Genomic DNA, 13,117 nt, shown 5'->3' on the forward strand with positions numbered 1-13,117 from the left:
GTTTTCTTTGCATTGTCATGACCTCCACGTCTAGTTTTTATACAGAGTTTGCTTTATACTCAAACAGAAACATTCACCTCCATAAAACACTAAAGAGGGGCGTCTCCTTTATCTTACTCTGATCTGTACAAAATATACCGGGTGGGTCTCAATGTGTGTGGGTGCTGCAGTGTGTGTTTACTCTCTCCTCAACAGAAACATCCATCCGTAAGACTGACAATGGGTGTTTTACTGGCTGTTGTTGTCTATGTGTGGCAAAAACACTCATGCATCCTGTAACAATAACTCATGCGGGATTTTCAAGTATGAGCGTTATATTTCAACTCTTGTCATCCCCTTTGGTAAAAGCTAGAGGTAATTTTTCAAAGCGTTTGTGAGTAGATTCCAGGCTTTTTTTGTGGAGATGGAAGCACAACATGAATTACACAAGGGATGTGTACCTTTAGTAATGTGAAGCAGCTTATAATTTTATTGTGTCACGCATTTTCATTTCTATTTTCATTTTCAGTACGGCCGTCACAGTGAAGTTTAATTAGAGTTTATATTAGAGTTTATGCATATTTAACGTTTTAATGTTGTTCCTTTTTTGGAGTTAAGTGCATTCAGTCCAGCGAGACTTGCTTTTATTATTCATTCAGATCTCCTTCCATTTATTCGGATATAAATAAACAGTAAGCACTGATAATGTGTTTGGCGTAATTCTGTGCTTGACGTGTAATGTCAACCGTGATGATCGCATTCAGTAAGACTCCAGCTTATCAGTGTAACGCAGGACTTTTCTCCCCTGTGTGTGTGTGTGTGTGTGTGTGTGTGTGTGTGTGTGTGTGTGTGTGTGTGTGTGTGTGTGTGTGTGTGTGTGTGTGTGTGTGTGTGTGTGTGTGTGTGTGTGTGTGTGTGTGTGTGTGTGTGTGTGTGTGTGTGTGTGTGTGTGTGTGTGTGTGTGTGTGTGAGATGATTCTTGTTAAGTTGCAATTAGACTAAATCATGTTATGCATACCATTCAATATTTTCTCGAATGCATGCAAAAATAATTATACACGTTAAAGGATCATAGATATTTATATACTTACAACAGGTTATAATAATTACACTATTCCACAATGACTATTTAAAGACGCTGCACTGTACTAACGAAGAGATAACTAGTCTAGCTTTCTTTTTCCCATCCTCTTTCTCTTTCACCTCCACCTCTTCCTCCTCCGCCGCCTCCTACTTCTTCCTCCTTAGTAGCACCACCGTCTGTCGTGTCCCAGTAATGGCGTAACTTTTTCTGTCGCCTGACCATAGACTTGGAGTGTATGTAAAACTGTTTCTCGAGTAATGGACAAACTTTTTCCTAGTCTGATCAAATCTATACTTACTTCTCCCTGTGTGTGTGTGTGTGTGTGTGTGTGTGTGTGTGTGTGTGTGTGTGTGTGTGTGTGTGTGTGTGTGTGTGTGTGTGTGTGTGTGTGTGTGTGTGTGTGTGTGTGTGTGTGTGTGTGTGTGTGTGTGTGTGTGTGTGTGTGTGTGTGTGTGTGTGTGTGTGTGCATGCCTGTTCGCTTGGATGAGTTAAGTGAACGAATATCAATATCAATATCTAGGTTTTTATGTCAATCTGCCTACAGTACCTCAGTATCACCAGGGCCAGGGCCGAGTCAGCGACCTTTGAACGGAGGACGCTTCGGTTTCACGTTTGTGCAATGGATGGCAAGCAGAGGAGGAGGAGGAGGAGGAAGAGGAGAGGACGAGACTCTGAAAATAGTTAATATATAGGCACCACTTTCCGAACGATGAAAATACAGCACGCCTCCTGCTTTCGGTTTCTGTCAGCCAGTTCATCCCACGCAGGTCTCCTCTCTCACGCTCTTCCTGCCCTCCACGCCACCTTCGCCTCCCTCCCCTCCCTCGCCTACCTTCCTTTTCCGCAGGCCACCGCCGCGGGCCCTTCTCGTGACCTTCCCCGTCCGTCCCGCTGTGTGTGTGTGTGTGTGTGTGTGTGTGTGTGTGTGTGTGTGTGTGTGTGTGTGTGTGTGTGTGTGTGTGTGTGTGTGTGAAAAAGCGAAGTGAAAACCAGTGTCAGGCTCGGAGCATGACAATATACCACTTAAGCGTGTACCTCTGCAACCTGTGCCCGAGCTGGCCTGCGTAATCGAGGGACCTGTTAAGGGAAGGTTTACAGAGAGCCTGCCTGTGAGAGGACGAGAGGACCTTCCCTCCGTGCGTGGGCTACCGCCGTGCGCTGTATTGCGGGGCGGGTCGGCAGCGGCGGGTGAGGAATAACGGTGCAGCACATGCGTTCAGAATACTCATCTAGGTGCCGGAATGAAAACAAAGCGCGTACAAGTAGCAAGCGACCGGTTTATCCCCGCCTCCTTCACCTCCTTCCCTTCCTTTGGTTTTCTCACTGCCTCAGCTGAGATAATATCGATCCCTTCTCTTCTCCCATCATTCCTCTCTCACACATCCTCCCTCACTCTGTCATTCACACGAGGAAGAATCGCGTATGGAAGTGACGGCTCCCTCCTTCCTTCCTTCATCCCGCCACCCGCGCGTCGACCGATCCAGATGGCAGGGCGCTGTCAGGAGGCGAGCCAAGGATCCAGCTATCCACGGCTCTGCGAGGAGGCAAGGAATGATATAACGGGGACGCCAGCCACTTCCGCCACCGTGAGCCTCAAACCGAACACTCCCCCGCCTCCTCAGCTGACGCCGCCACCTTGGTTTTCACTTTTCGTCGCATTCCATTCATCCGATTCTATTCTCTCATTCCTCGCCTACTGTTGCTGACATACACGACCAATACTGTCACTATACAGACATCACCGTAACAAAATACACTACTCATGAATCAGTATAAACATAACCATATCACATACGAACATTTCCCTTTTCTTTTCTTTCTTTTTTCGACGTATCAGGACCTTGGAAAAAATAGCTTTCAACGGACGGACGGACGCAATTTTCATACCTTCTCCTTTGTTTTTACCTCCTCCACCATCGCCTTGCCTACTTGACTGTCAACCGCACCTTCCTTGAAACGACTTCCTTGCTGCGGAAAATGACAAGGGAAGCAAGTGCAGGTAGCAATTGAGAGACTTAACTTCGATCATTGCTGGTTTAACTGCCTTAGAGAGAGAGAGAGAGAGAGAGAGAGAGAGAGAGAGAGAGAGAGAGAGAGAGAGAGAGAGAGAGAGAGAGAGAGAGAGAGAGAGAGAGAGAGAGAGAGAGAGAGAGAGAATGTGTCAGAGCAGAGCCCCTCATTACGTCTGACTTGGGGCGATAAGTTAATTATCCCCAAAGGGTTAGCATTTCTCTCGATTGCTTTATCCTCCCTCGTCCTGAAGTGACTGGACGACTGCTGCTGCTGCGACACACCACGGGACAGCCGGCACATACTCACCTATACACTGACACTAAGGAAAAGTACATCCCATCTAAATTTAATGCAATGGCACTCCCAGTCAGAACAAGAGGCGGGCGACACACATACACTGCTCATAATAAAAAGGACATCCCAGACATATTTAAGAAGAACATCAAAGACCAAGTTAAAATCTAATGCTACTACGCGTCCACTGGAACAAGAAACTGACACACACACACACACACACATACACACCCCTACACTGACCGTAAGAAGAATACCCCCACCAATATCAACCAGTCCAACCTAATGGGATGACGCGCCTAATGAAAATGGCTGCAATCTTTCGTCTGCTTCACTGGTTTACATGCTTGAAATCCAGCGTGATTATCTCAGACAGAGAGGCGATAACGATGAGGATAAAAGTGGATTACGGTTCATCCATTCTCGTTACGTTATCTTGGAGCTCACTCGCCTTAAGAATAACTTAGGCATCAAGCGTTCGCCTCCTGCGCTTAATTCTGGGATTCTGAAAGGACAGACGTATAGAGTCGTAAAGAAAGTGTGTTTAATGTCCGTCTGGTGCCTTACGCTTCTTCCCTTTTTTTGTCTTTCCGCTCTCCTTTGCGAAAGAGGAAAAGGGGACCTCTTATCGTATTAAGTATTCAGTCTTTTTGTCCTCTCTCTCTCTCTCTCTCTCTCTCTCTCTCTCTCTTTCTCTCTCTCTCTCTCTCTCTCTCTCTCTCTCTCTCTCTCTCTTGCTCCAGCCACGCATCAAGGAAGCTACAGATGTATGTGGACTGCATGACCTCCCTCTGTGTGTGTTGATTCTCTTTCATCGTAGTTCTTTCAAGTCTATCTCTTCTTCATATTCCTCCCTCTCCCTCTCTCTCTCTCTCTCTCTCTCTCTCTCTCTCTCTCTAACGCCGAAACTTACATTGTGATATTTCTCTCTCCCGTCTACTTCTCCTCCTCATCCATCTCCTCTCTTTATTTCTTCTCCTCTTTCATCTCAGCTTTTATTCATATTTTGCTTTTTCATCTGTTTTTCTTCTTCCCTTCTCATCCTTAACAACGTCTCTCTCTCCTCCTCTCTCTCTTTAATCCTTTATCTCGTCTTCTCCTTTCCATATCTTCTGTTGTCTTTCCTCCGCCATCTCCTCATTCTGTTTTTCACTTTTCTCTTGTCTTGCTCTTTTCCCAGTAATCATCTTGTTTTTTATCTCCTAACTCATTCCCCATTCACAGTTGTTCCCTTCCTTCATCTTTTTCATTTCTCTTCCTTCATCTTTTTTTCATTTTTCTTATTTTTCGTATATTTCATTTCTTTTTCATATTTTTTCGCTCTATTCTTCATCTTCCTTCCTACCCTTCACTCCCCCATTCATTTCCCCGTCAATTTTTCTCTTTTTCCATCTTTTTTTCCTTATTCTCCATACACTCCGTTGGCTTTTCCTATCTTTTCTCCTCTACTCTTCATTTTCTTTTCCGTCCTTTGCCGCCACACGCGTTTCGCCTTCCTCTTTCTCCTCCTCCATCTCCGTTCTCTTCTTGGCCATCGATCTTTTGCACTCCCTTCTCTTCGGGTTGCATATCTATTGCCTCCGTCCTCTTCTTGCTCCTCTCCCTACGGTCGTACATAGCAAGTTTCCCCCACACATATATATTATCTTAATGTTTATGACTCAACGTAAGCACCTACTCTCTTTTCAAGAATTCACGGTACTGCTCTGTGCCTGCGAGCTCTTTTTCCTTAGCCACGTCTGCTGCTAGTACTGCAATCTCCTGGTTATCATTAGTAGTGCGTCCACCATTACCGCGAATGGAGAGAGGAAGGGAAAGAGGCAGAGGAAAAAACGTGGGTTGTATTAATTACATGTCCCTTCCTGCTTCCCCAGAAACTTGGCAATAAAAATTTAAATGTATTTTGGTGTCAAGGGAAAAAAAAATACTCGTCGGTGTTTTTCTACTTTTCTCTAGTTACCACTTCTCACCTGCAAAATAAATAAAAAAGGAGAAAACAGTACCGCTATTTACTCCTGCTGGCCCAGAAGTTAATTATAAAAAAAGAAAGATAGAAATGTATTTTCATATATGTAAAAACTTCGTGGCTGGTTTTATTCTACTGATTTTTTTCGTTACCAGTTCTCACCTGGACAAAAAGTGCCGTTATTGAATCCTGTTCCTTCAGAAGTTACACAATAAAAAATGAATAATACACTTTCATATCAAGAAATTCATGACTTTTTTTTTTTTCTACCACTTATCACATAAAACAACACCACTATTTAATCCAGACACACCAAATTATTTTAATCCAAACTGAAAACATGCCAGCAGCTCTCTCTCTCTCTCTCTCTCTCTCTCTCTCTCTCATCTCTCTCCTCTCTCTCTGCTCTCTCTCTCTCTCCTCTCTCCTCTCTCTCGTCAAGAATATCAAACATTTACGCCACTACTTACGTTCCTGAGAGAGAAATAAGAAAATAAATGAATTCCTCCCATGTTGAGCTTTCAGAGTTGGTGCTTCATAAAATCTTTCTCCCACCAGCTCATCTTTAGTGCATCAGGAAAGTACTTTAAATAAACATGAAAATTAACGAAGCACTTACTTCCTCCTCCCCAACGTGCATGTGAGAGAGAGAGAGAGAGAGAGAGAGAGAGAGAGAGAGAGAGAGAGAGAGAGAGAGAGAGAGAGAGAGGAGAGAGAGAGAGAGAGGAGAGAGAGAGAGAGAGAGAGAGAGAGAGAGAGAGAGAGAGTAGACGGATAAACGGGAGGACAGATATAGAGACGGACAGACAAGCAGGCAGATAAACAGATATGTAAAGAAAGAAAGGAAGATATTACACACACACACACACACACACACACACACACACACACACACATCTGCTTTTCCTTCTTTCCAACACCTGATTCACCCACAGACACTGCCCATGCATTTAGACGATCACCATTTATATAAGACCTCAGAAAAAATACAGAACAACATACATGAGTAACTCCTATCATCTACCTGACCTATACTGAGCTGCGCCGCCCTTGGTCCGCCGTTCCTATTTCCCTTGAAGTATCGTGGTGGCGTCAGCGGAGGGAGAAGGCTGCGTATCGTAGGGATGATGTGGGAAACTTTCAAATCTGTAGATCTCAGTGTGCAGAAGTTTAACGCCAGGGACAGCAATTTATCAAGACTAGGGTGTGTGTGTGTGTGTGTGTGTGTGTGTGTGTGTGTGTGTGTGTGTGTGTGTGTGTGTGTGTGTGTGTGTGTGTGTGTGTGTGTGTGTGTGTGTGTGTGTGTGTGTGAGAAAAAGTACGAAATCATTTATAATACGAAAGAAGTTATTAAAAGAAAACTGGAAACAAACACAGAAGGTCTTTCCAATCCCTGACAAACGCCACACGTCCACACACTCGTGGCCAGTACTTTCGCTTCTCACAAGACCAGCTCCTACGTATGTACTCCCAAGCTCCCTCCGTCACGCGCCTCCTCCCGTTAACGCTTTCCTGCTTCTCTTGTTCCGACACACGAGCGGCGGAACAAATCATAAGAGAGAGTAGAAGGGTGAAAAAAGACCCGTATGGTATGGTAAGAGAGAGAGAGAGAGAGCACCAGCTATACTTCACGACTAAAGCACATCCCACAAATATAAGAGGACACATAAGAGCCATGTGGTCAGACTTATGTGCAGCTCGTATGGTGATGCTCCCCTACCTATCTCCCATTTACTGCTGAATGAAGGCGAACATAAAAACCATACCATATATCAATGAATCTCTTTTTTTTACTTCCCTATCTTTTTTTCTTCTTTCGTTTTTTTTTTTGCTCCACCCACGTACGTACCTCCCACGCATTTCCCAAAAGACTTTTTTTTTTCGTCTTCGTTCCCAATGCTCATAATATTTCAAGCTATCAAAGACACTCCTCTGAAAAAAAAAAAAAAATCTATACTCTCCTATCTCTCTCCTCCTTTCTATATCCTCTCCTTTCCTCCCACTGACTAAAAAAAACATACCGTATGGCTCAGAATTCGTTGCGTTCAGAGCATTTCCAATTTCCCTCTAACTGATTTTCTCCCACATTAGTCACGGTAACAACACCCCAGGCAAGGCGCAATGGGCTTGTTTTGCCCCGGTGTCTGGTAAAATAAAGGTACATCAACGCATAGAGGAAATAGGAAGAGGAAGAGGAAGGGGTAGGGGGAGGAGGAAGAGAAGGAGGAGGAGGAGGAAGAAGCAGGAAGAGGAAGAATAGTAGTAGTAGTAGTAGTAGTAGTAGTAGTAGTAGTAGTAGTAGTAGTAGTAGTAGTAGTAGTAGTAGTAGTAGTAGTAGTAGTAGTAGTAGTAGTAGTAGTAGTAGTAGTAGTAGTAGTAGTAGTAGTAGTAGCAGCAGCAGCAGCAGCAGTAAATTAAAAACTGCAACAGTAGCAGTATAAGTAGTAATAGTACCAGCAGTGGCAGTAAGAGTAGGAGGAGAAAAAAAAATATTTGTAAGAGAAAATCCCCAATAACAACAAGAACAAAGAGTCACAGTTTCTCGTTGCGGTTCATTGCAGGTACTGGACCATTGACCGGAGCCAGGCGAGGAAGCGGGAGCGGAGCGGCGGCAGCTACAGCCACATCAAGAGGAACCTGAGGGAGCGAGGCCAGCTCTTTGAAGACACCGAGTTCACCACCACCTCGAGGTCTCTCTACGTCCACAAGAAGCCGCACCTTAATCCCATTGTGTGGATGAGACCACATGTGAGTAATGAGATGATGTTAGGTAGTAGTAACAGTGCTGGGTGTTTTAAGGATAACGAGTCTTAAAGTGAATTAATAAACTCTAAAATAAACCAACAAGTTCTTGCGTCTGCCACTAAACGCAGTGGTCAGCAAATACCAGCGGGAACTATTCTGATTCGTTAACATGGCACGTAATCTGATGGAATTTAAGAGGGGAAAATTAGTTTAAGAGAAGCTGCTCTGTAATAACCGGTATGATTAACAAAGAAAATCAAGGTCAGTAATCAAGATAGGGTTGAAGCTCGATAAAGCTGAATTTAAAAGAGACTGGTAAAAAGATGGTTCTCAAATAGATCACTGGAATGGACTTGGTAATCAGAACCGTTAGTCCCGAGTCAATAGGGAGATTTTAAAGATTAGACAAATTTATGGATGGGAATGATAGGTGAAAAAAATTGGGCATGTTTTATGCAGGAACTGCCACCTGTAGGGATGGCGACTTCCTACAGCTTCCCTTATGTTTGTTATGCTAGTGTGTTTAATCCAAGAAGTAAAGCATTTTCCACGAGCCACCGGAGGCGGTGATACACAAATCAGCGAATAGCACACCATTCCCAAGCGTAATCGGGGATGTTAAAGGATCAGCAAAGCAGTGGATCACTCTTTTATGCGCACAGCTAGAACCGATGATCAGAAAGAAGGATGTTCACCATAACTCTTCTCCACATTTTGGGGAAACTTTACGAACGCAATGCAGCAACGATTTACGGACGGCTTATGAGAAACTGAGCAATAAACCTAACTGTGGCAGATTGACTGAACGTATTCCCCGAAAAGTGACTATTTTATATACTCGTACATATACATTTTCTTATGGAGTCTCTCATGGCGACTGTTCATACACACACACACACACACACACACACACACACACACACACACACAAAGACGGAAAGACAAAAGAGAAAACATGATTCAGTACAGACGGACGGACAAGGACAGACAAGGAGATAAAAAAGCCCTTGGAGGAGCATGGCGGATAACACAAGCCGGCAACCAAAACATAATAAAAAAGAGCCGCGGGAAGAATCATGAGGTTGGTGGATTACAAGCTTAAATTTGCTGCATGTGATGGCTACATGAACTTTAAGTAAATAAGTGAGGCCTTGAAAGAATTCCGCGGCTTTTCGTGGAACAAGGTGGTGAGGTGGATGTTATTAAGATTAAAGCCGCCACACCTGCACGACACCGTAAGGCCCAAAACCTTGCGGCCTCGCCACCACAGTTTTTGGCGGGAAAAAATAGCAGATTGGTCCCCTCGCGATCACGGAAGTATCTCAAATTACCACACATTTTGTCAGGCGACTCAACAGTTTATGCTTATTACATTAAATATTCTTTCTGATTATCAATTTTCCAGGATATAACAGATAAAGAATTTCGCATACAAGTATTTTCAAAGGACAGGGCGAGATACAAGCAAATGAGACAGTGGTGTGAGCAATGAAGACTGTGAGAAAAAGTGAAGCGTATTGTTTTATATATATTAAAACAACACTTTGAAAGATGACTACTAGATTGCCTAGTCCCTTTTTATATATATATATATATATATATATATATATATATATATATATATATATATATATATATATATATATATATATATATATATATATATATATCCACTTTTTTGTCAAATGATGTTGTTATGCCCTTGATCAGAGATGAAACTTTCGCCTTTTCGTTTTATGAATAATGTATATTTTCTCATTAATATTTGATGCGTTTATGCATTAAATTTTTATTTTTCAGCCCCCGCCGGAGCGCCGCGGCGGAGTGGCGGCGCGGGTCGTGCCTTGGAAATAAATGTGCTTTGCCTCGTCCACGTATCATCACAATGACGGATAAATTATCCCCTCATTACCAAAGCGTTATCTATTAGAGACCGCCCCCGCCACCGCGCTGCCCGTCATTAGGGGCAATTTTGGGAGAAGGATGCGAATATGAATTAGATGATAGTGTCGATACTAATTATGGCGAGGTCTTGTTTACAATAGCAACGCACTAGCGTGACCAATTTCCTCGGTGATATTACCACGTCCCTCACGCCGCCACTCGCCGCCCGTCAATACAGTACTGCCGAGCCTCGCTTACCCCGCCGAGTGCCGCGCAGTGCACCCCCTGCCCCCCGCCCCCCCCCCCCCGCCACCACTACACATTTGCACTATTTCAGGATTACCTCTACGCCATGCGAGGAAACACGACGCAAAAAAAGAAGCAAGCAAGTGGATCATTCCTTTTCTCAGGTGATATTGTTGCCAAGACAAATTTTCCATTAACGTCAGCGTATGTTGAGGAGAACATATTACCCGCACCGAGTAATATTCTATCCCATCCCGCTCCTCCTGTCCAGCAGCCGCCGCCTTCCCCACCCACTGCGGCCCGCCACTCCCACTGCCTCTACCTTCAACATGTTATCATCTAAACCGCAAAAATGGAGACTCACCAACACACACGAGTCATTTAGATCCCGTTAAGATATCATTCGGTGCTCAAGTCCGCGAAGTGTCTTGCCTTGTTTGTCTCTCGTCTCTCGGTCATGTTATTTTGCAATCTTGTCCGTGCGTCTGTTTCTCATAATTTAGGTACGGGATACTGGCACGAAAATTAATGTGTTCAAGATATAAACATCACCAATGGTACACGTAGATAAATAGCCAAGTTATTTTTTTAATATCCAATTAAAATAATAACGCAAAGTGTAACGTATTTCATTTTGATTTTTTTAATAAAGTCTACGTCCAATTTCATCTAGTATTCTGATCATTCTGTCTCCCCACGCTTAAAAAAAAAAAAAAAGTAATCTATTTCTTCGCTAGTCTTCGGTGTAGCAGTTTCTTCAGGCATCTATGCAAGACACTCACCTATTCCCCAGGCCACACTAAGCACCCCCCCGATGTGTTGTCAGGAGGCCGCCGGGACATTGCCTCCCACAGGTGCTCCCGTCACGCGTCATCTACCGCCGAACGAGGAAAAATGTCACGTACATCGATTTCTTCCAAGATCGTAGACACCACTCAATCAATTGACTGCTGGGGGGAATGTTTTGAACGCCCATCTATTCACACACACACACACACACACACACACACACACACACACACACACACACAACAGAAGTGGAAGGCCAGCGATCCTACCTTCCTCTCTCTCCTTGTGTGTGTGTGTGTGTGTGTGTGTGTGTGTGTGTGTGTGTGTGTGTGTGTGTGTGTGTGTGTGTGTGTGTGTGTGTGTGTGTGTGTGTGTGTGTGTGTGTGTGTGTGTGTGTGTAAACTTTTAATTTCTTTCTCACTATCAAAGTGTTCACCTACACAATACTTTCTCACCGTTTTTTGGACCGTATCAACAATTTTTTCTTCTCACCGTTATTAAATTTCATGAAATTTGCTTTTTTTTATTATTTAGTAGTTCATCGCACTTGAAAATTCAGTTATGATAAAGTTAATATTCTTGTTTGTGCCTCCGCTGGGATCCTCTTATGGTAATGTTTTATTTATGCTGTTCATTGCAACAAATTAATTATACAAATCAAGCTCATTATTGTATGTAAATTTTCAAAATTACTGATTTTTTCCAGGGGTGTTCATTGCCATATGGCCGCCATGACTCGGCGTGTCCCCAAGTGTTCGTTACATCTCCACGCTCTGCACGAAACCTGCTTTCCATTTTTTACTATACTTTAAATTTCCTTCAAGGACTCTTCCTTGATCAGTCTTCCTCAGAACTGCTCCAAACTTTAAAACAAACATACGATATTTTTTACTCGGCTTCCTGTACAAAGTTATAGCTGTCCTCCAGAAAATCTGAAAAGTTGTTCTACAAGTCGATGAACAACAAACTGAACTCCCGCTACACCCGCATATGTACCACTGTGTGTGTGTGTGTGGTGTGTGTGTGTGTGTGTGTGTGTGTGTGTGTGTGTGTATATATATGTGTGTGTGTGTGTGTGTGTGTATATATATGTGTGTGTGTGTGTGTGTGTGTGTGTGTGTGTGGATAGTTGAATGCAGGTAGCTCTGGCATGCGCTGTGCACCAAATATATCACGATGTGGCTTAATTTCAAAACTTATGAACCCACTAATGAAAGCTGCAGCGTGTTTTCTTTTATTCTGGAGAGAGAGAGAGAGAGAGAGAGAGAGAGAGAGAGAGAGAGAGAGAGAGAGAGAGAGAGAGAGAGAGAGAGAGAGAGAGAGAGAGAGAGAGAGAGAGAGAGAGAGAGAGAGAGAGAGAGAGAGAGAGAATCCCATCACTCCTTCAGTAAATTATACACACACACACACACACACACACACACACACACATACACACACACACACACACACACACACACACACACACACACACACACACACACACACACACACCGGCATTCCAGTGGCCGTCACGTCGCGGCGGCAGACGTTGCGTGTGCTGGCGGAATGAGATGCAAGGAAAGAATATCCACGTGTTCCTCTTACTCTAGTAGTCGATAGTGAAACGGTTATTGGTATTCCGGTGCCCTGGTGCTCTCCCTCTCTCTCCTCCAACCTCCCCCTCCATCTCATCTCCCCTCGTTTATCCGCCTCTCCTCCTCCTCCTCCTCCTCCTCCTCCTCCTCCTCCTCCTCTGCCATTTCATCCCGCAGCGCCCGATGTCTCCTATAGGTCTCTCATATTTCACCTCTCCCTCCGCCGGAGACATTCAAAATGACCCATTGTTGGGAACCCCTTAACGGGTGGTGGTGGTGGTAGTGGTGGTCGTCGTGGTGGTGGTGATGATAACAGTTGTGGGGTCTGTGGTGAGAATGATGCTGTGGTGGTGGTGATGGTGGTGGTGGTGGTGATGTAGTGAAATAGAAACGCTTCCTTTGCATTCCTAACTTTACCTCTTCCTCTTCCTCCTCCCCATCTTCCTCCTCTCCTTCTCCTCCTCTTCCACCTCCTCCTTTTGATAGAGATCACGTAGGTAAAATATGTATTGAATTTTCACATACATTTACTCGAAATA

At 44.1% G+C, this 13,117-nt stretch overlaps 2 protein-coding genes across 33 annotated transcripts in view; one reads left to right on the top strand and one right to left on the bottom strand.

The window, feature by feature from the left end:
* LOC135107088 (microtubule-associated protein 4-like) overlaps positions 1-13,117 on the bottom strand; it is a 493,319-nt gene that overhangs the window by 142,754 nt on the left and 337,448 nt on the right. The gene's annotated exons all lie outside the window — the stretch shown is intronic.
* Positions 1-13,117, top strand: part of LOC135107087 (calpain-9-like) — a 96,611-nt gene that overhangs the window by 54,292 nt on the left and 29,202 nt on the right. For all 3 annotated transcript variants that reach the window (XM_064016719.1, XM_064016720.1, XM_064016721.1), the window contains one exon: positions 7,899-8,085. In XM_064016719.1, coding sequence (XP_063872789.1) covers positions 7,899-8,085 — 187 coding nt within the window. The remainder of the gene's footprint in view (positions 1-7,898; positions 8,086-13,117) is intronic.

The sequence above is a fragment of the Scylla paramamosain genome, chromosome 14, assembly GCF_035594125.1.
Source record: "Scylla paramamosain isolate STU-SP2022 chromosome 14, ASM3559412v1, whole genome shotgun sequence".
Classification (NCBI taxonomy): Eukaryota; Metazoa; Arthropoda; class Malacostraca; order Decapoda; family Portunidae; genus Scylla; species Scylla paramamosain.